The 23,367-nt window shown below is 38.1% G+C and overlaps 1 protein-coding gene across 4 annotated transcripts in view; it reads left to right on the top strand.

The window, feature by feature from the left end:
* The window catches only part of LOC136872012 (neurofilament heavy polypeptide), a 101,211-nt gene that overhangs the window by 61,556 nt on the left and 16,288 nt on the right, over positions 1-23,367 (top strand). For all 4 annotated transcript variants that reach the window (XM_068227285.1, XM_068227286.1, XM_068227284.1 and 1 more), the window contains one exon: positions 22,686-22,773. In XM_068227285.1, the coding sequence (XP_068083386.1) occupies positions 22,686-22,773 (88 nt within the window). The remainder of the gene's footprint in view (positions 1-22,685; positions 22,774-23,367) is intronic.

Below are 23,367 nucleotides of genomic sequence, written 5' to 3'. Positions count from 1 at the left end.
CTTGTTGTTTTAAGGGGCCTAACATCGAAGGTCATCAGCCCCAAGTCTTCAGAAGGATATTTACTAATTAGTATAACATATTGACATACTTAGGGATTACTTTTATGATGTTCCAGGTTTTAATTTGAGAATCTGTTTATTTATGAAATAAGAGTTTTGTCTGTACATTGCTTAGAATTTAAAAATAATGGTATTTCTGTATCGGTTATGTCCACAATAACAAGGAAATACACTTCTTAATTTTTATAACTGAGGTTATATAGAATTAAATTTCCAATAATTTATGTCTTATACATTTTTACCGTACTGGCTATGATAACAGAGATATTATTATATTTGTATTTATGTTACTAAGCCACAAGAAAATGGGTAAAAAGAATTTAATGAAAATCTGTATGTAGAGTTGGGGAAATGAAAAGCTACAGTCCAGGCTGTAAATAATTTTATTCGCCCTGGATGAAATGGTAGTTTAGGAGAAGGCACCTAACTTTTAATTTTTAAATACCTATGTTATTGGTCCAATCAAAAAGTACTACATAACCAAAGTTGTAGAGAATACAATTTCCTATTATTTATGTGGTGATATTGGTATGATGGTATGATAAGAGTGGTATTTGAGAGTCGGAAGAAAACTAAATGTGAAGGCCTACAATATGAAAGCTCATAAAATTGATCAACAATAACATTACCTTGACTCTTGTTTGTTGTGATGTGGTTTGTGTCTTATGCTGCCACTCATCTTCGATAAATGGGATTACTGCTGCGTACAGAGTATAAACAGCCTGCCTGAATATTGGTGGGAAGTAGCTGGAGAATTAGATAACTTTCTTCTTTAGCATGCTATTCCTCTGGTTCATACGTTTTCTGATACTACTGGTACGTAACACACAGGTCCATGATAGTATTCCAGCTATTTGATCCGTACTCCGAGGTGCTGATTGGAATGAGCAGTGTGCACACTTAACGGAATAATGGCAGAGTAGTGTTCATGGCTATTTGCATCCTGGTCATTCCAGTTCTGGAACTTTGTACTGTTAGATTGGCAGCGTAGTAGGCTACTGTTCGTTAAAAGTGAGGAAATGTGCGGTTTTTCATTTGATCAAGTATTTCATATGATAACATTGCTTTTAATCGCAACATTCCTACTGTCATTGTAATGACCTATGTTTATTTCAGTTGGGGAAACCACTAAGACAGTCTTTCTGAGAATGTAAAAAGGCAGGTGGAGAGTGTCAGCCATTACAGTGAAAACTCCCCAACTTGATTGTGACTGATGGTAGGTAAGAAGGCCTACCATTACTATGAAAATTCCCTAACCCAGTCTTCACATGAGGAAGGATGTATGGTGACTTCCCCGTTGCGTTTCTGGGGTAATATTAAGAGCTATAAGTCTTACTCACAGTGTGTACACTACCTAACATAGATTTCTGTATACAGTGTAGAATTCTGTAGTGAAGCACGGGTACATCAGCTAGTCGTAATATATTTGTTCTTTTATGTAAAGGGCCCCATACACGCGCAGACTTAGTCGGAGGTAAGTCTGCGCAAACCAATCTCTTCAGACATGTCTCTGTGTATGGCCGATAAGTCTGCCGACAAAAAGTCCGCAGGCAAGTCTCTGACATTCTGGCGCTGCTTGAATTCAGCTGGAGACTTTGCAACGAAAGCGCTATCTCAGAGTTGCGGCAGTAAATCTAAACGTGGTAACCTACAAATATGAAAACTGAAATAATTTTTTGAGCGTCTTCTTCGTGCAGAGCGCTACATTATGTCGAAATAACAACTCATCTTCTATACCGACTATCTAATTAATTTGAAATAATAACATTAAGTTATTTATTAGACCACCTAATCAATACAAAATCTTCTAGGATGATTTACATAAATTTGTTAGTTAATAGTGGGACATGTTTCGCCTTTCCTGAAGGCATCATCAGCCATAGTCTTAACCTTAAATTAAAAATAAGCGTCTAAATAACATGTAGTAGTGAAATGAATTTTTAAAAAATCTTGAAGAGATTTGAAGTAAAATAACATTAAAAATAACAATGATGGTTTGAAAATACAATGTGATGAGATACAATAGTGGAAGTGTTAACAAAATTAACATAGAAGGCTGCTAAAATAAGTACAATGGATAAAACAACAGATTGTTATACAACAAGTAGTAAGATTGCATAAAAGTAAAGTTGATAGTCATGGCGGTTATAATTAGATGATGGCGAAAAATCTTATATAATCAAAGTAAAGAGGAGAGAATAAAAGTCAAAGTTAGTCGAGAGATCCAAAGTTCATCATGATCTTGAAGATAAAAGACGAAAGTCAGATGCATATGGTGAAGTTGTAGAACACGTTGAGGATATGAAGTAGGTGAATAGAAGTTGAAGAACAGTTTCAAATAGGATCACTATGGACCATCTCAAAATTTGAAGTGATGTTCAAATGTTGTAAATTGTGAGTTTGTAGATATTCTAGTTGAAAAAGCATATAAAAGTGGAATCTGTAAATGGAAGCAAGAAAAGTAGAGTTAATTGTGTGAAAAGATATTTGAAAAATATTGAAGTAGAATCGTATGCACTTACCATTTGATGGTGACAAAGATAGCTTGTAATATTATGAGTTAGAAGAATTTGCAACCGTAGACTTCTTGCTACGTGTGTTATAACTGAAGTTTTGTGCTGGAGGGGGATCTGTTTGCGTTGACGTAACTATTGGAGGGGGGCTGCTATTGGTGGGAGGGAAGGAAGAGAGTGTATTACTGCGCGTGTTGTAACGGTGTAAGGCTATTGGAGGGAGCGATGTTCCGGTGGGCGTGGCTATGGGTTTATTGGTTGTATTTGAATTAGAGGTACTAGCGGCGGGGGGAAGGGAGGGGGGTATATTAGCTGTAGGGGAGGTGGGAACTCAAATCTCTTCAAGATTTTTTAAAAATTCATTTCACTACTACATGTTATTTAGACGCTTATTTTTAATTTAAGGTTAAGACTATGGCTGATGATGCCTTCAGGAAAGGCGAAACATGTCCCACTATTAACTAACAAATTTATGTAAATCATCCTAGAAGATTTTGTATTGATTAGGTGGTCTAATAAATAACTTAATGTTATTATTTCAATCTAATATCATCAATACGGACCAAAAATGATATTTATTACATGTAATATCTAATTAATTTCGATCCGTATATATTTTTCAACCATCCGAAGTGCATAATCTTAAACAGAAAACAGTTGAGCGTGTCGTATTCAACCTCCTCGGTAAATAATCATTTAGTCTGAGCGTGTGTGGGCAACTGCATACTTCCGACTTACCTCCCAGAGGCAAGTCTGTGCAGGTAAGTATTCCAGAAGTCTGTGCGTGTATGGGGTCCTTAAAATAGACCCTCTTATATTTAGTCACTTATGTGACTGGGATATAGCAGTACACACAAAAATTAGAAAGGTAGCATAATCTGAGGAAGAAATGAAAAATCATTATTGTAACTTCGAAAGAATTGTAAAATAAAGAAAGATATATGATTTGAAGACATAATAATCAGCTTTTTGGCTTTTGCCTTATCAGAAAAGAAGGTGAAATCCTTCACGTTTCGCAGAGAACTTAGCTCCGTGTCTTCAGAATTAAATTTCGTCTGTTCACAAGCAAGACTTCTCTAGTAATAAAGGTTTGAATTTAAGAATGTTTTACCGTTGGTCTGTAGTGAGTGGTACTCTCGTTCGTCACTAGATGGCGGGTTCACTGTGCACTAGCCTTCCGAGTGGGAGGTGGTGACATCATCCTAGCTCCACTGGAGATGTTTCTTGTTCCATCGTATTTGCGTGCGAAGAAAACAGCAAGGTCGCCGGATGAATCAAGGATGAATGTGGTAGAAGAAATAAAAAAGTGCAACGAAACAGTGACAGAACAGAACTGAAGATGGAAAGAAAAGTGTGTAGCAGAAAAGTGAGAAAAATGGGTGTGGGACAGGCAGAGGAGTGGAGAGGGAGGGGGAAGAAGGACGTACTAGGCCTACAGTAAGGTTGAAGACACCACAGGAGTGAAAAGAAGTAAGAATAATACCGTAACAGGTGTTTGCAGATTATGAAAGTATGACCCATAGCACATAGCCTAGAGTGAACCATCAAGTGATGAGAAGAGTTGAATTTGAAAAACACCAAAATGAAATAAGAATAGTGATGGGGCAGGGAAGAGAACTACCTATGTAAATTCTTAATGGCTGGCAACCACGTATTACTTAATGATAGCCAATGCTCCTGTTGAAATTGTTAGGATATTTACGTATTTCCACAGCTTCCTGTATAATCCTAGACCTGTAGTGACAATCGTTGCGAGAAAGACCAGCTGACGATACATCGACAATGGTCACACTGGCTAAAAAGACCAGCTGGCAATATTTTGTCAATGAAATAAAAGGATATCTGCAGGCCAAATATTTTAACACATGACTAATCATCTTTATCTTCATTACCTGTTTCCAGCTTCCCGGATCAGATTGTGAATCAAGGACCTCCATCGCTACCTGTCACTCCACCACTCTTCTCCTTTTTTAAGTACATCTTCTGGTTTTCCTCCCTTCCTCTCTATGCAGTCCACACTGGATCTGTCCACCTCTTTCGGGGTCTTCCTCGTGGTCTCTTTCCTGTTAAATTCTCTGAAAAAGCTTCTTTTTGGCACTCTCCCTTCTCAATAAACAAAGCAAATAATAAGATCCACTTTTTCAATACTATATATTACGTGAAATTTTTTTACATTTCTGTTAAATCATCATGTTTAGGAACTTTTGGTACTGGTTTCGACAAAACTATATGTCATCATCAGCCTAGGATAAATTATACAAAGACAATAAAATACATTGATCGTGACCCTTATAATAATATCATAACAGTAAAATTAGAAATATACATATTAAAACTAAAGTAATATTTACATGTTAGTCATTATTACAATAGTGGTCGATTTTTATAAAAGTGTACATCTTAGTAATTGTATTTAAAAATGACATGGTAAAAGAAATGTTGGTTTTTGCAGTAAAATATAATGATCAGCTTCTGATCTGTCGTATTTTAATCTGTTGAGCAGTCTGATTAATTTTTAAAGAGGCGTTGTAGCTATGTTTGACAAGTTAATCAAAAGCTGATCATTATATTTTACTGCAAAAACCAACATTTCTTTTAACATGTCATTCTTTTTAAATACAATTACTAAGATGTACACCTTATAAAAATTGACCACTATTGTATTAATGACTATCAGCTTATACATGTAAATATTACTTTAGTTTTAATATGTATATTTCTAATTTTACTATTATGATATTATTATAAGGGTCACGATCAATGTATTTTATTGTCTTTGTATAGTTTATCCTAGGCTGATGATGACATATAGTTTTGTCGAAACCGGTACCAAAATTTCAAAAACGTGATGATTTAACAGAAATGTAAAAAAAAAAAAATTTCACGTAATATATAGTATTGAAAAGGTGGATCTTACTATTTGCTTTGTTTATTGTGAATCTTGATTCAATACAGAACCCGAAGAATGAAAAAAAATTTTAACGTTAATTAAACTCTCTCTTCTCCCATTCTCATCATATGCCCATACCACATTAGCTTTGTTGTTTCTATCCTGTCTTGAAAATTCAAGATTCCTGTCCTTTTCCTTATCTGTTCATTTCTAATTCTATCCTTTCTGGTCTTGTGCTCGATACCTTTTGGGAATTTCATCTCCGCTGCCTGTATTCTACTCTCTTCTCGTTTTGTTGTAGTCCACGATCCAGCTGCATAGGTTAGTATGGGTTCATAATAGGTTGAATACTTTCTTACATTTCTTTGGGACATCTTGGTTCCACAAAATACCCCTTACACTCTGGTAGAAGCTGTTTGATTGTTGTATTCTTCTGTGATCACACTTCCCAAGTACTTGAAACTTTTAACCACTTCCAGAATTTTATCATTCAGTTTTATCTTTCCTCTTCCTTCCTTCCTTCCTTCCTTCCTTCCTTCCTTCCTTCCTTCCTTCCTTCCTTCCTTCCTTCCTTCCTTCCTTCCTTCCCTCCCCTTGTCATCACTATTGTTTTACCTCTCTCTGTGCTTACTTTCATCCCAAATTTTTTTATCTCTTAATTCCATACATCTACTTGTTTTTGCACTTCCGTTTCATCACCACCCCATATCACTATATCATCTGCAAACAACATGGCTTTTGTTGCCTGTCTTCCCAAAATTTGTTTAATGTTCTTATGAATTTCATCCATGACTATGATGAATAGTATGTCGGAGACCAGTTTCAACTTTAAACCCTTTTATTTTTCCTATACTAGTCTTCACACTGCTAACACAATTTTTGTACATAGCTTTTATCATTTGCACTTCCACTCTGTTAACTTGTTTTCTTCTTAATGTGTCCCATACCAACTGTCTGGGTACACTGTCATAAGCCTTCTCATTGTCAATAAATGTCATCACTTTGTCTTTTCCAAACTCCCATCTTTTCTCCATCATGTTTTAATGTAAAGATCAGGTCAAACGTTGATCTGTCCTTCCTAAAACCACACTGTTCTTCCATTTCTCCTTTTAGCTTCCTCCTCAGTCTTCCTTCCAATACTCTCTCAAATATCTTACCTACGTGGGCAATAAGGGTCATCCCTCTGTAGTTATTTCATTCCTTTTTATCACCTTTTTTAAATATCAGGATAATTAAACCCTTTCCTCACTCTTCTGGGATCTCTCTCTTCCTCCAGATTATTCTAATTAATCTGTACAGCCACTGTAGCCCTATTGGTCCTGCTGCTTTTATCATTTCCGTAGTTACCTCATCCACTCCTGCTGCTTTACCGCTCTTTATCTTTTGTATGGCTTCCTCTGTTTCTAATATCGATATCTCCTTTTCTTGTTCTTCTTTCCTCATTGTTTCTTCTTGCTCCTTCTCATCTACCCGTTCACTGTATTTAGCAATTCTGAGATGTATTCTTCCCTTTTAGTATGTCATCTCTTTGTGTCAATATCTGCTCTGTTTAATTTTTTACAAACTTTGTATCTTCCCTATTTCGTAACCTCTTCTTCACCAAACCATACAAAACCTTTTTACTTCCCTTTATATCTTCCTGTAAAGTTCTGTAAAACTTTCCCAGCTCTTCCGTTTCTCTTCTTGTACTTTTTCTTACATACCTTTTTGGCTTCTTTATATTTCTGCCAATTCTCTGTACCATTGCTGTCTATCCACTTTCTCCAAGTCATTTGTTTCTTATTAACACATGACTAATATGACGATATATTAAGTGCCTTGATGATCTTTTGGGACTGTTAGAATAAAGTTTGAGCACGAGAGTCAAAACACGAAATAAACACCAACAAGTCGAGTTCAGCACATCTAGTGCCGAGTGCCAGCCCACGCTCACCAGCGCGCACTAACCTTATCGCCGAGTTATGCAGTCAGCTGTTGCTTTTTTAAACATAAACCACATGTTGCAGCAAAACCTAGTGCACTCCTCTCAGTTTTATTGTTTTTTATTTGTTTGCTTATTTATGGTATCTTCTTTCCAAGAGGATAATTATTTTGAGTGTCGATTTCCATTTCGAGTGATACACCGTCGTCTTTGTAAATAATGAGTGTTTCTCATAAATGTATGGCAAGTAGCGAATTCAAGGCAGAACTCGATAAGAACTCAGACGATGACTTGTTAGATGATTTATCAGATTTCTCTGATGATTACTGATTTAGACCCGTGTTTCAATCCAAATCAGCCTTTGACATCCGGATTACAACGCAAGAATGCTGCTCGCAGTGCGTACCAAGACAGTTGTCGTAGGTACGACATCCTAACTGGTGTAAAACCTTCAATTATTATCTTTAATATATTTAATTATATTTTATTAAATGCTAAATTATCTTGTATAAATGTATTATAGATTTGTATAACCTCAAAATCTATATAGTCGAAAGCGGTAGAAAACTCTATAATGTTCGTATATTAGATTTATTCTACTATAATTTGATATATATGAAGGGTTCTGGAAACTTACTCCAAGGTTTATTATCCAGATGCATGTAGAGACATTAAGGAATGTTGGAGAAATTTCCATGTATTGGTAAACAGTAACGAAAGTTCAAGTACTCCATTCGACTAGCTGGTTGATTGATGTTTCGAGTGTGTTCCATTAGTGTGTTGTAAGAACCCTTCCAGAAATCAATAATTCTAGGCGGTTGTTCGAACAGTATATATATCAAGCTGTCAGTCAGTGAGTGAGAAGAGGTCGGACTCGAAGGCAAGTGTTGGACTCTTGAGTGACTGTTGGGCTCCGAGGTGGAGTCAGCGAGTTCAAGAGAGCATATGTTATAGTGCGCGAGTCAGCGTTATTGATATCTGTACTTGTCAGAATCAACTTCAGGGTACTCCGCTATTAAGTGTTGTAGTGTCACTTGCTAGTGTGTGTAACTGTGTGTTGTGACTTACAGTGACAATAAAGTAATTTACACAAGGAAGTGAATGTGTTCTTGTGTGATATTTATTCCCGCCACCCGCATTTGAGAACGAGACAGTGTTGGTAGTGCAGTACAATTATCTCGACGAGCAGCATACAATAAAATATTGGAAGAAAGTGGCATTCAATATATTTTCCAGAATGACATAGAAATACATAAAGAAAACTGTACTAAACATGATTTCAGAGTCATGCCTTGTCTCAATAATTGATGATTTGTCTGAGGAGTGGTTCCAGGAGAAGAGGAAATCAACATCCGTTCGAAAAAGATCAAGAACTGTGTGTACCAGTTGCTAAGAAAGATGCTATGGTGTGTGCATTGCAGAACATACTTGTAAATAAGTTTTGTAAGTGTGGAAAACAACTGGAAACATTTTGAAACATTATTGGGTTTCAGTGTGTTACATTGTAAGTGTGTGTTCATGTTATTCAGAGGTTCTGGATTTGTATTTACAAAGTGTAGGCAAACAATGTGTGCTTACAGCTGTGCTGTGGGTTTTTTTTGTTTTTACTTTGGATCAAATCGACATAAAAATATTTTGTTAATTAATTTCTTTCCGAACTCCAAAAAAGAAATTGTGATAATACGGAAATGAAGTATGGAACGTAAATAATACATTTAAATGTAGCAAAGGCTTTTCAGTCTGTCAAACACATAGCAAATACAATGTAAATTAAAACACTAAAAGCATATCTGTAAAACACACACTAACATACAAAGAATGACATGTTTCGTTCTACAAGAACATCCTCAGATTCTATCAAATCACTTAAAATAAGCTTATATATGTACAGTATTATATATTGAATATACCGAATCCTATTAGGTTTATACATTGAAAATAAATCGTGTACAGTAGTATGTATTCCACATCTCTCCTTAAATCGATGTAATCATCCAAAAAGGAGCTTGAAAATTTTCAACATTTAATTTCTTTGAAAATTCTTGTGTCTTTTTAACAATAATATTGTTCCTGAAGCAGGCACACTAGCAGCACGCTGTTTCTGAAACCAAATCAACATACATTTCTCAAGATCTACAAACTTTCCACTGTGCATGCGTACGAGTTTCTGTCCGCTGGGACCAGCTTTTGAAGCACTGTGTTCTAACTTTGTTTTATGGGCAATAATGGTGGTTATTGTGGAATATCGAATGTTGAGAAGTCTTGCAGTGTTTAATTTTGAATCATTAGGATGCTGTTGCACTTCTTCAATTACATGTAAACTTTCTTCAATAGACCTTTTGTTTTTTTATTGAACTTACTTTTTATACTGCACCTTTCACATCACTACTTTTAACCACAGCTGGCACTGACTGTCGGGAGTGTTGGGTCTGCCACAAGATGGTCATGCAAAACTCATTTACTTTGCATAACACAAGTTCTCACCCTGGAATGTACAGCACTGTATAATATTGAACAGCAAGAACAATCGACTTGTTTCACACAAAATCATTGATTTGGATAACTTACATATAAATGAGATTAAACAGCTCACTGGGAATAAAATGTATGCCACTCAAATACAAAAATGTATAAATGAAATAACTTAAAAATGGGATTATTATGCATGTAAAAACCATAGTACAATTATTGACATAGCATACAAATGAAAAAGAAAAAAAAAGTACAAGTGAGAAAGGTATGAATGGGGTTTCTCTGTACTCTAATTTTCCTGTTCATACCAGAAACTCATTTCAGATGCTGAACATATTAATGAAGGGCAATCCCTTGTTTATGAAATGAAGCAATGCATTAGATTTGAATATTCTTCAGTCATTGGCATGCCTTGATTAACTCAGGCCATTTCTTTGATACTGGTACATACAGTAAGTGAAGTGATTGGTGATATAATGCTGAAGGAAGAGGCAAGTGTTCATTCTGGTTTGCAGCAATATGTTGCTGAATTGAGTGGAATTTTTACAAGTGAGGGGAAGCTTATTCTGTCAAAAATGTGGAAAATCTATAAATGCAAATCAGCAATATTAAGTCGTGCAGCAGATAGTAAACATAGAATGGCCGCTTCACGTGCAACCTTTAGGTAAGTTCTTTTAGGTGAAGCAATTCCACTTCATATTCCCCATTTTCAGAAATTCTGAATATAATGCAGATTTATGCAAAACTTCCCTTATATCTGATATTCCTTTATATAAATTGGGAAGTCCCGAGTTTCGCAATAAGACCGGGCTCCGGACGACCCTGTGGCACCACCGAGATGGAGGACCGCCGTATTCGGTGTATGGCTGTGGCGCAGCGGACTGCGTCTGCAGCAACAATTCGAGTGGCAGTTGGCACCACATTGACGCAGCGAACTGTTCGAAATCTTGCCCCCAGCCAGACGCCCTGCGGCGTGCATTCCACTTACCCTAAACCAACGCCGCCTGCGACTTCAGTGGTGTCAAGCGTAAGGTCATTGGAGGATGGGGTGGAGGTCCGTTGTGTTTTCCGATGAAAGCCGGTTCTGCCTTGGTGCTAGTGATGGCTGTGTGTTGGTTAGAAGGAGGCCAGATGAGCGCTTGCACTCCACCGCTCTGCGGCGTCGACACTCTGGACCTACACCGGGAGTTGCTGAATTGAGTGGAATTTTTACAAGTGAGGGGAAGCTTATTCTGTCAAAAATGTGGAAAATCTATAAATGCAAATCAGCAATATTAAGTCGTGCAGCAGATAGTAAACATAGAATGGCCACTTCACGTGCAACCTTTAGGTAAGTTCTTTTAGGTGAAGCAATTCCACTTCATATTCCCCATTTTCAGAAATTCTGAATATAATGCAGATTTATGCAAAACTTCCCTTATATTTGATATTCCTTTATATAAATTGGGAAGTCCCGAGTTTAGAAAGTTTCTTACAAAATACATACATTTTGAAATGCAAAAACATTAAGAAAAATCATGCTGGATTGTGAAAATAAAAAAGTATGGGTAAGCATATACTCCAGTGGGAGAAAATGGGAAACATTGTTACATGTGTGCTAGAAAATAATGAAATTGTTTCCAAGTAGTGTTTGCTGTTAGCGTGTAGAGCAGTGTTGGCATTGAATCATGTAACGATGGTTTGCTTATTTAATGAATCTCTGCAGTTATGGCTAAACAGGGTCAATTTGATATTTTTTTCTTATTTAACTGCTTCCTTTATTTACTGGATCACCTGACTTCATTCGACTGCATTTATTTAGTTTTGTTTTATATTGATTTATTTTCATCCTGTACTCCATCCCTAAGTGTGTTCATTAAGTCATTTCTGGTGATCCTCTTGTAATGTTCTCTTACCTTCCGCCATCAATTCACCATGGCACACATTTCTAACCTTACTTTCTTCCCCGGATCTGTACACTTCTACTTACGCTACACACGTCATCAACTACTTGTACGTTCTTAAACTTTCCGGTCTCTCTTTCCCCTCTCGCCCGTACAATTAAGTCGGTTTACATCACACTCTGCCGACTATAAATTTTCGGCCATCACTTCATTCCTTGTCTGTGTGCATCGGATCAGCTCGGGACTGGAGCCTATTTCCACTCCATCTACATGACGTCCCTTTACTTAATTCTACTTGAAGATTCATTATTGACCCAGGTAGGGGGCGAGACCTTTTTAACTTTCTGGGTAAGCTGGTTCTTCCCAATTCAGTTGTTTCTTATAAAGTTTTATTCTACATTGTCACTATTCCTGAAGTGTTAGATGATCCTGGGGACCCTAATCCATGGACTGGTAAAGTTTTCTGCTCTCCTTTATTTTTTTTAAATCTTCGATTTGTGCCTTCAGCCTAAATGCATACTCTTAGGGCTTTGCCTGTCGTGGCGATGCGCTGAACTTAGTGAGCTCTGTTCTTCCTTTTTTTTTTTACTGTTAGAACATCTGTATTATGTGTAATCAAGTTGCCTGGACTGTTGTGTCATGGCTACTCTTATAAACAGTGTGTGACATTTCTCTTTTGAAAATGTTCGGATCTTATTGTTTGAAGAAGGAAAGGTTACTCCTCTGGTTATCGATCTTTCGTGTTTTCAGGTACCTAGGCCTTGTTATTCTATCATTCTTATTGTTAAATTTTTAAATTGTAAATTTTCTTTAAAGATATGCTAGCCTTTAGATTATTACTTCTAAACCTATCATTTGATTAAATTTATTTTTCAATCGTTTATGTATCACAGTTCCAACTGTTCTTAATGTCCTTAATTTCTGATTTAAAAAAATTATTGTTCCATGTTAAAAACACTTACGATTGTTATTAATTAAATTTAATACTCGTTGAAACACTTCTTTCATTCCTTTGTACATTCACGGATCCCCCCCTGATACCAAACGGCCCTAGAAATAGTTATGTTTCCACTCCTTTCTCTTGAATATTCCTGCAATTATCCATCTATTTTATCGTATACTTGTTTGTATGACATATCAAATATCACCATAGTACCTCACTCTATAGACTTAGATTTTCTTTCTTTATTCATGTCAGAACATGCAGAATGGAAGCATAGAAAAAGAACGTATTCTGTTCGGCAGTAAACGCCCAGTAGATATGTATGGTTTTGAAGGCTGGATGCTCAGCCCTTTGCTGAAGAGGTGGATTGAAGGTTTCAAAATATACTTGTACAGAAGAATGCTTTGAATTCCTGAGTAGAAAGGCAGACCCCTGAGGACGTCTTCAATTTGTTCAATAAGAAACAAAGAGCTTCTAACAACGAAAACGAAAGCTCAGGTACATAGGACATATTCTGAGAGGTGAACGATATAAACTTCTCCAACTCATCATCGAGGGGAAAACAGAAGGAAAACGATCTGTGGCGTGGCGGAGAATTTGCTGGCTTAAATACCTGCGGCACCGAAATGGATGAATTTTCATTGAAATATTTCGAGCCACTGTTTTGCAAGTTATCATAATCAATTGGCTTGGCTACCTTTGTAGGGAGAGAGCATCCTAAGAAGAAGAAGAAGAAGAATGTTCAGAGAAATCTAATACAAATCTAAGTGTGAGACACTAAATTACACCATGAGACACTAAACTACACTAGGTCAGTCCAGTATTTCACTATTTCCAGGGCCTTATCTGTACCCTAGGTTAAATGTTTCTGGGGGCAAGTTACAGGAGCCAAAGGGCATTGAGTAAGATGGCTCATAGTCTGATTTTCTGCATGTGTACGTAATACAGTATCATTATTGCCAAAATATCCCTGATTCTGCAAATTTCCTTTCAAAGCCTGTTAAGGGCTTTCCAGAGTTTCTTGCTCTTCCAGTTGTAACCGTACAGACAGCTCCATAGTTTGATAGCTCCATAGTTCTGTGTTGGTTCCCTCTGAGCTTTTATTAAGAACTGGAGTACTTGGGAAGGAGCTTCAAGATATTAGTCTTGCATGTGCTGGAATATATCCATACAGAGGGTGCTTTTCATTGTTATGTTCATAGTTTTCTCCCGGTGTGCTACAACTTGCCTTCTAAGCAAAGATGGATGTTGACCTTGGCAGCGTGCAAAAATTCTGCACAACTCATACAGTCATATCTACCAATTCATTATGGACAATGTGAAAAATTTATGTTAAATCTGAAAAATGTAGCTCTATCTAAGGAATAAGGGATCAAGGTACGACTAAAATTCCCTGGAGCGAAGTTGCGGATCTCTTCATGATGGGATCCGAAGAACGTCTTGTCCATTTGGCGGTACGACTTACAGTTAGCCACCAAAAACCTCGAAACGATAGTTAGCACCATCATGAAAATTGCTTCCACATTTCGATAATTTCTGGAGGTAAAAAGTTAAACATTGCAACTCTTTCGAATTTCTCCGTCGGTTGCAAGCCAAGAGTTGTAACTGCGCCAAATTTATATTTTCTGGCGTACTGAAACATATCAACCACAATTTAGATTAGGGAAAGGGAAGTAAAAATAACAAAAAATCAACATTTGGAACTTTTCCACAGGTTACAGCTTAATAGCTACCATATTGCCAACTTTCAAGTTTCTAGCTCGTGCCGAAATGGGTAAACATTTAAATCGTCCAGTGATCCAAACGGTTTTATATACCTAATATAGAGCCAGGCAATGTGCACGCTAAATAGTGGAGACTTTCATTTGGAAATCTATTGCGACCAAACGGTATGTCATATCGAGGTATGGATTGCGCCCTAGAAGACCCATTTAGTTGCCTACATTACTGTCTTAGCCATCTTCTCGTACCTCGACCATTTATACTGTAATGGTCATAGCGTCCGCCATGTCAACTGGCAGTGGGCCCAGCCCGGCACCGTATAGACCCACCCCTTACGGTTCAACTGCGCCAGTCACTAGCAGCGCTTAAGTGCTAGGCCAGCCCCACTCGCTTCCGCTCGCGGTCCCGTAGCAGAGGAGTATGGAAATGACTCCACAATTAATCTGGAGTGTTCCATCTCGCAGGTATATAAGAGAGGAACGACCTGCCTGGAGTTAGTGAGAGTTAGACTGAGTTAGAAGTTGGTGTGGTTCAGTCGTGAACGACTGTCAGTGTAGTGAAGTATGTGAACTGCCATGATTATCGGACTAGTGTGCTACAGTGCGGACTGTCGGCGAAGGAGAGAACGTGTAGCCGTGCGACGCGGGACCTTGTGTGTGAGTGTAAAACTGTGTAGTGTGAGAACAAGTGAGAAACGAAGGGAGAGAGAGTACGCGAACTGCGTAAGTGTGTGTTATGAGCAAAAGTTGTGTGTAGTCTTGTGTAGTTTAGTGACTAGCTCATAAATCTTAGTATTGAAGCTACCAGTCTAGTGTTAATTGATCCTACTACCCCGCCAACTCGTTACAATACCATACCAGAGGTAAACATTTCGATTCATATCAAAATTCGTCCTCTTTTTACAAGTTATAAAATTATTTTTGCCAACATAGCAGACAGCTACAGTCTTGAAACTTGGCAGGCTGGACGACGACGAAATGACCTACAATTTTGGTTATTTGAGGTTTTGCTGTAACTCCCTGGGCTTCACCGTAAATTGCTTAAGAATCATACATTATGCTGAAATTAGATTAGTGTTTCCACATATTCCTTCCATTTTCCCATACATTCAAGGCAGCTAGGATAATGATAGTTGCTCTACATATGGCCAATGGTCGTGCCTGGAAGCGTGCTGAATTTCATGCATCTATCTGTTTTATGAGTGTGTGAATCAGTAAAATAAATTATGGAAATTTAACAAAATTGACCAAAACCGGGAAAACGATGCTCAATCTAAGGTAGAAGGAGTCAAGATATGACTCACAAGTTATAAAATTATTTTTGCCAACATAGCAGACAGCTACAGTCTTGAAACTCGGCAGGCTGGATGACGATCAAATGACCTACAATTTTGGTCGTAGGACCAGAGTTGTAGATCTCATTTTAGGTAACGAAAGTTCAATCCGTTTATTGATAGCGATTACCGTTGAGCCGCAAGATAGCTCGAAACGAAAGTCTGCACCGTCATTAAATTTGGCTTAAAACAGTGGACGCCGTTTATTGTAATCACGGATAATGTTACCAACTGTATTATATAATCACTTTTATGAAGTCCCATACGGACAAATACGGAAACATTCAAAATCCTCCGTTTATTGTGATCATGAATTTGGCTTATGTTATCACATTATTTTGTTTTCAAGGATTTTGTTCTGAAGCATGTGAGTAGAGTGCATACAAAGATAACGCTCCCAACTTTTTAAAACCCGTTTTTACACTGCGCTTGTCTTGGAAGAAACGAGAAAATCTAATGTACAAACGAACGCATGGGGAGCAGAAGTACACTGATTCTGTCGCTGCTGAGAGGTGGATAGAAGAGTGGCCTAAAATTGCTTCTGAATTCCCTCCCGAGTGTGTGCATAATTCTGATGAGACTGCACTGTATTATCGCGCCTTGCCTGAACACACTTGTTCAAAAATGAAAGTGCTAAAGGCTGTAAAACGAGTAACAGTTATGTTGTGCGAGTATGTCTGGTGAAAAGAAAAAACTGTTAGGGATTGGGAAAAGTATGAACCTACGTTGCTTTAAAGGCATCAATAAGTTTCCAGTGGACTATCATTCGAACTGACGTGGGATAATAGGCTGGACCATAAAATAGTTTAGATGGTTGACAACTGTGCAGCACACATTGTGAATTGTGAGCTCAAGAACATCAATGCGGTTTTCTTACCGGCGAGTACGACTTCATTCATTTAACCATGCGATCAAGGAATCATTCACCATGAAAGCGTATTATTGCTATGAAATGCGCACAAGAATCTTAGAAAACAGAGGACTCACATAAAACTAGTGCCAATGTCCTTTCCAAAACAACCAGCATTCTCGATGCCTTGCATCTTCTAGCCGTGTTATGGGATATTGTCTCAGCGCATTCAAATAAGGAACTGTTTCCGGCATGGGGGATTTTAAAGAGAGTTACCAGAAGTAGAGGAGAATGTTGAACTTTGTCCAACAGGCTTAACGGAAGGTGAATTTTAGGAATGGGTGAACAATGATGAGGGCATCATTACTGATGCAAAACAGACAGAGGACGACAATGTGAGGCATTTACTTCTGCAGAATTAGATATGAGAGGTAAAGAAGGAGCAGAAGATAGTGATGCTGATGATGACGATGTTGCCGAAACTTCCCGAACACCAATGAATGCTGAAATGCGACAGGCGCTAGATATCTTGCGACGAAGTAATCAGCTTAAGTCAGTGGACTTCCAAAAACATTATGAATATGAAATATTAATTAATGGACTTTTCAGAAACAACCAGAAGCAAACAACAATTAGAGACTATTTTACATAGCTGTAAACAGTTAACTGTATTGCAGTGCTGTGTACTGGTGTCTGTTTCATTGTAGTGCATGTAGGTTATGAATAAATATACTAGGCTACCTATGAATTTTTATTTTTCGACTACTGTTATCAGTCGGTTAATGTTAAATTATCTGCGTCCCAGAGTGATCATAATAAGCGGTGTCCACTGTATTTCAAATTTGCCAGGCTGAGTGGCTCGGACGGTTGAGGCGCTGGCCTTCTGACCCCAACTTGGCAGGTTCGATCCTGGCTCAGTCCGGTGGTATTTGAAGGTGCTCAAATACGTCAGTACCGGGCGAGTTGGCCGTGCGCGTTGAGGCGCGTGGCTGTGAGCTTGCATCCGGGAGATAGTAGGTTCGAATCCCACTATCGGCAGCCCTGAAGATGGTTTTCCGTGGTTTCCCATTTTCACACCAGGTAAATGCTGGGGCTGTACCTTAAACAAGGCCACGGCCGCTTCCTTCCAACTCCTTGGCCTTTCCTATCCCATCGTCGCCATAAGACCTATCTGTGTCGGAGCGACGTAAAGCCCCTAGCAAAAAAAAAATACGTCAGCCTCGTGTCGGTAGATTTACTGGCACGTAAAAGAACTCCTGAGGGACTAAATTCCGGCACGTCGGCCGCCATTTTGTTTGGGGGGGGGGCAAAATTTAATACATTGAATTTTTTGGAATTTTTCCATTGGTTGCAGGCTAATAGCTATCACATTGCCAAATTTCAAGTTTCTAGCTCACCTGGAAGTGGACAAACATTAATGTCAGTCAGTCAGTTAGCCTTCTGGCTTTATATAATAGGGATAAGATAGAGCCAGGCAATGTGCACGCTAAATAGTGCAGACTTTCATTTGGAAATTTATTGCGGCCAAACGGTACGTCATATCAAAGTACGGATTGTGACAGCAGACGACCCTTTTAGTCGCTTACATTACTGTCTTAGGCATTTTCTCGTATCTCGCCTATTTATACCATAGAAAGAGGTGAATGTTTCGATCCATGTCAAATTTCGTCCGCTTTTCACAAGTTGAAAAATGATTTTGCCAACTTAGCAGACAGCTACAGTCTTGAAATTTGGCAGACTGGACGACAATGAAACGACCTACAATTTTGGTTATTTGAGGTTTTGCCGTATCTCCCTGGGCTTCACCATAAATTGCTTAAGAAGCATACATTATGCTGAAATTAGATTAGTGTTTCCACATATTCCTTCCGTTTTCCCATACATTCAAGGCAGCTAGAATAGTGATGGTCGCTCTACATATGGCCAATGGTCATGCCTGGGAGCGTGCTGAATTTCGTGCATCTATCTGTTTTATGAGTGTGTGAATCAGTAAAATAAATTATGGAAATTTAACAAAATTGACCAAAACTGGGGAAACGATGCTCAATCTAAGGTAGAAGGAGTCAAGATATGACAAAAAGTCGTAGGACCGAAGTTGTAGATCTCCTCATTTTAGGAAACGAAAGTTCAATCCGTTTATTGATAACGATTACCGTTGAGCCGCAAGATAGCTCGAAACGAAAGTCTGCACCGTCATTAAATTTGGCTTAATATTTCGAATTTTTTAGTGGGTAAAATGTTAAATATTTGAACTTCTAATAACGTCTACGTCGGTTACAGGCTGGGAGCTAGAGCTTTGCCAAATTTTAATTTTGTATGGCACTGTATCATGGCGTCTGCCATTTTGTTTGGGGGGTGGAGGGCAAAAGTTAATAATTTGAATTTTTTTGGAATTTTTCCATAGGTTGCAGGCTAATAGCTATCACATTGCCAAATTTCAAGTTTCTAGCTCACCTGGAAGTGGGCAAACATTAATGTCAGTCAGTCAGTGAGTCGGTTAGCCTTCTGGCTCTATATAATAGGGTTTAGCGTGCATGGCTGACATCGTACAGGGCAGGTGCATTTCCCAGCTGAGAAACACAAAGAGAAAGCAGGTGTCTGCAGAGTTTGTGGATGTGCTCTCCACCTTGAACTGACCAGCTTGCATACTATGTTATTACGTGCAGCTACCTTCTGTTTTGTGTTTAGGCAATGGTTATTGACCAAGTATTATTTCAAGGTATTTTGGGTGAGTGCTATGTTCCAACATGGCACCTTCCCAGGAAATTTCATGTTGTCTTCTCGCCTCTTTGTTCTTGAGTTGGACTGCACATACTTGAGGTTTGCAAGGGTTAGGCTTCTGATTGTTCAGAAAGTAGTAGTTTGAGATTTCTAGCTACTAGACCTTCTTAAACTTCCTTGAAACTGTCTTGTCAGTGCGAGGTTGTCAGCATAAAGAAACCTTTCTGTATGAAATACCCTTTTTTTATGCACAGATCTCTCAGTTCTTATTTTTTCTCCTTGAGATTTTGATTTCCAATTGTTATGTACCATCGAGTAGACTCTGTGGTACAGGTCATGTAGTTGTAAGTTTACATTTGAGAGATGGTTGTTTTAAACCCATCATCTGTAGCCCTGCTTTTTCATGATTTCCCATTTTCACACCTGGCAAATGCCTAGGTTGTGCCTTAATTAAGGCCACAACCATTTTCTTCCCAGTTCTAGCTATGCTTCTGTATAAGCAGTTTTGTGTTTGGCACCAAATGGCACAAGTAGTGTGTTTTATCCTTTGCATTATTTTCTTCCAGACATTGACATTCAGCTCATGGAATTACTAGTACCTTCTTTGTATATATGTTACCATTGGGAAATTGGGAAATCCTGTGTATTATTGTGTGTATATGTTGTACCTGTCTTGCATGTGAAATTACTGTTGTAGTATTTTTTTTCTGTATAAATGGAAGTTGCTGATGGAAACCAAATAGCTAATTTTAGTGCACCTGAGGGCTATTTACAGATAAAGGTTATGCTGTGTTTGATTGTCTTAATTGTGTATGTTTGTGCAGGCATACTGGGGGCAAAATTTAACTTACTTTTTATGTCAATGAAGCATATTTAGGTTTTCTAGTAGCAGTATAAGACAAAAGCAGTCAGTGTTATGAAAGGCTCTGAAGTGACCGTTTTATTCCACTTTTTAGAATAAAGTCAAAAAACAGCACCTACATGCTTTTGTATCATGCATTCGCAGTAAGTAATGTAGCATTCTGAAATTGCAGCAAGCACTGGCCTGTAAGTAGGAAAGAGTCTAATGGAAGATTCGTACTGTGGACTAGTTTATTTGAGCGGCTGGTCATTTTGACTATATTTTTTAGTAACTGGGGGATATAATTATACTACAAATTTAAGAAAATATTTTGAAAACTTAATCTCATATTTTCCACCTTTTAAGCACATAATTTTTTGAGCCCTAATGATGTTAAAAACTAGTTTTATTAGAAACTGAGCTCAACTAGATTAAGATAAAGATGTTAAAAAACTGTCCTAGAAGCTGAGCCTAACTATCACCAAATACCAGCTAGAGACTGTTATTGTGCGATGTCTTAAATGCCATATTTGAAGGAGATTACCTGCTCTGAGAAAATGCGATGGGCTAACAAGAACTTGGTAATTGCAATGTCTATAATGCTCTTTGTTGTTTTATGATCTGTGTGCTAAGCATGAGCTATTCATTACCAATACTTACGTTCCAACTGCTAAACCATTACAAGACTGCGTGTGTGCACTTGCACTCTTAAGTATTGCTATATCCTCGACTCAATCAATAACAAACACTCGAAAACAAGTAGGTTGATCTTCCAAACAGAACTCCTCTTCATCTTTGAGTCCGTAGGTGACTGAACAGCCCAATACGGGAGGCACAGAATTTGCCACAGAGATGGCAGATAGTCCTAGGTGGAGCAGCCCTTGTTCTTCAGTTTAGTTCTTTTTTCTTCTTCCGTTGCCTCTTATTGTTCGCTATTCACCTACAGTTTTCTTCAAAAAGTAGTGTGCCACAATGAACTAATCGCTAGGATGAACAGTTGAGGGCTAAGATCTCCCAGTTGTTAACATCAGTGTGGCACATCTTTAAATTGCTTTCTTTCACCTCTCAGACAATGTTTACCCACTGTTAACGCAGAATAAAACGCTTGGGAATGCAATTATCGGGCATGCGTATTACATGCCCCTTTCTCGTAGTTGCCGTCTTTAAACCATGGCTTCTATACTGGTGGTCTGTGCCTCTTCAAGTACGCTGACATTTGTGCGTCCATCTTGTCAGGTTATATACAAAATTCTCCTTAACCATCGCTGTGATATTGTTCCAACTTTTTAATATGCCATCTGTAACATGTCCAGGAAGCAGATCCATATTGTAAGCTGGGAACCACAACTGAATTTACACAAGGATGTTTGTTGCAACATTGACATCATGATTGTCAAATACTCGGGATCGTAGTTTGGCGAAGGATGCTCCAGCACGGTTGATTGGATTTCCAAATCTATATTTGCGCTTGATGAGAGGATGCTGCCAAGGTAAGGAAACAAGTTTACTACTTGAAGGCTTACTTCGTCGATGGAGACATTGATCTGTCTATATCCGTCTCCAGGGGGTGGTTGATAGAGAATCTGTGTGTGATAAGAATGAAATATGAAATGATGAAATATAGATGACTGTTGGACAGACCTCAAACTTCTGATCAGACAGAGGTTTGATACAACCAGACTTTCAGGTCCGTACATTATGTACTTTCAAAATGTGATCTCTGGCAAGCTGGCAAGCAATACAACTTACACAAAAGATGTAGAACAAGAATGGTTGATGACCATAAAGATTATTATTGAGTTAACTGAAAGACTGGTTTGAGGACAGTGTTGAAGAAATTTGGAGTCTCATAAATGCCAAAAAGGGAAGCCCACTTATCCCTTCTTCATAATTTGTCTTCCAAAATGAAGGGTAAATTTCAGATCTTACAGACAAAGTGGAATCAGGAACAATGGGTGGCAATGAAAAGATTGGTAACTTCAAAGGCTCTCTGATGGACAAGACCTGCAGAACTTCTATGTAGGAATAAAAGGAGCTGTATGGGCCAACAGCAACCTTAAGAAAGACTGACAATACAATACTACCATCCTTACTGATAACAAGAATATTCCAGAGTGGTGCAAGGAAACACTTCTTTGCTCCTAAATCAAAGCTCCACTGCTGCTAATGTCATTCTCTACAACTGCCAACGTACCAGGAGTTTACTTAAGCACTCGAAGACTGAAACCCATAAAGGCACCTGGACCAGACATCTCGTATAAGTTAATTTACCTTGTAAGAGAAGATTCATGTTCATTCTCTTTATCTGGGAAAGCTATAAAGAGCTTGGTGTCCTCAAAAGCTATCTTTAAGAGGAGTGATCTTAGTATATCTGGTAAATTCCTATTATCTACAGCAGGTAAAATTATTTCAAGAATTTTATTTCAGCCTTCTCCAGATTGTTCTGAGAGGGTTCTTCCCACATCTCAGTGTGATTTTCAAGCCTTCAGAGGCACCTTTTTTGTTTAATATTATTTGTTCTATGTTTTTGTTACAGAATAAGATGCCGTTGCCTATTGCACAGCCAGATATACAAGTTGTGGACATAAAAGATGATGATGGTGATAGTATCATTGCTGATAAAGGTAAAGTCTCTTTATTTTTACAATTTTGGTTCATCGAAAGTGGAGTCTTGAACTGTGATTTGTATTAATTGGAAGTACAGTACTGCATAACAAATCCAGCTAATAACATTACCCTTGTTTCCTCTTTGTGAGAGAGAGTTTAAGGTCAGATTCAATACTTGAGAAATCTTTTCTGTACAAAGTGAACAGTTTCTTCCTCATAGCTGTTATTACAAGGGGAGATCAAATATAAATGGTTTTTTTTTAAATTCATTTATTGAAAAACACAAGGAAATTACAGTTTATTTTTCCATATAGTTTCCTGCTTTGGAAATCCATTTGTCCTTGCATATGGGCAGCTTTTTGATGCCCTCATCATAAAAAGAACAGGGTCTTGTCACCAGCCAGTTGCACACGAAGTCTTCCACACTCGTCATCTTCAAATCTCTGCCCTCCTAGAGCTTCTTTAAGCGCTCCTAACAAATGGAAATCACCGGGCTTTAAGTCCGGGCTGTAAGGAGGATGATCAAGTGTAGTCCAGTGCATTTCCTGTAGCTTGGAGACAGAGCTGCAGTATGGGGCCGCACATTGACGTGGAGGAGGATGACCTGACGA

Source organism: Anabrus simplex, chromosome 4 (assembly GCF_040414725.1).
Source record: "Anabrus simplex isolate iqAnaSimp1 chromosome 4, ASM4041472v1, whole genome shotgun sequence".
Classification (NCBI taxonomy): Eukaryota; Metazoa; Arthropoda; class Insecta; order Orthoptera; family Tettigoniidae; genus Anabrus; species Anabrus simplex.
The sequence above is the reverse complement of the archived record's forward strand: the minus strand, read 5'-3'. Positions and strand labels throughout refer to the sequence as shown.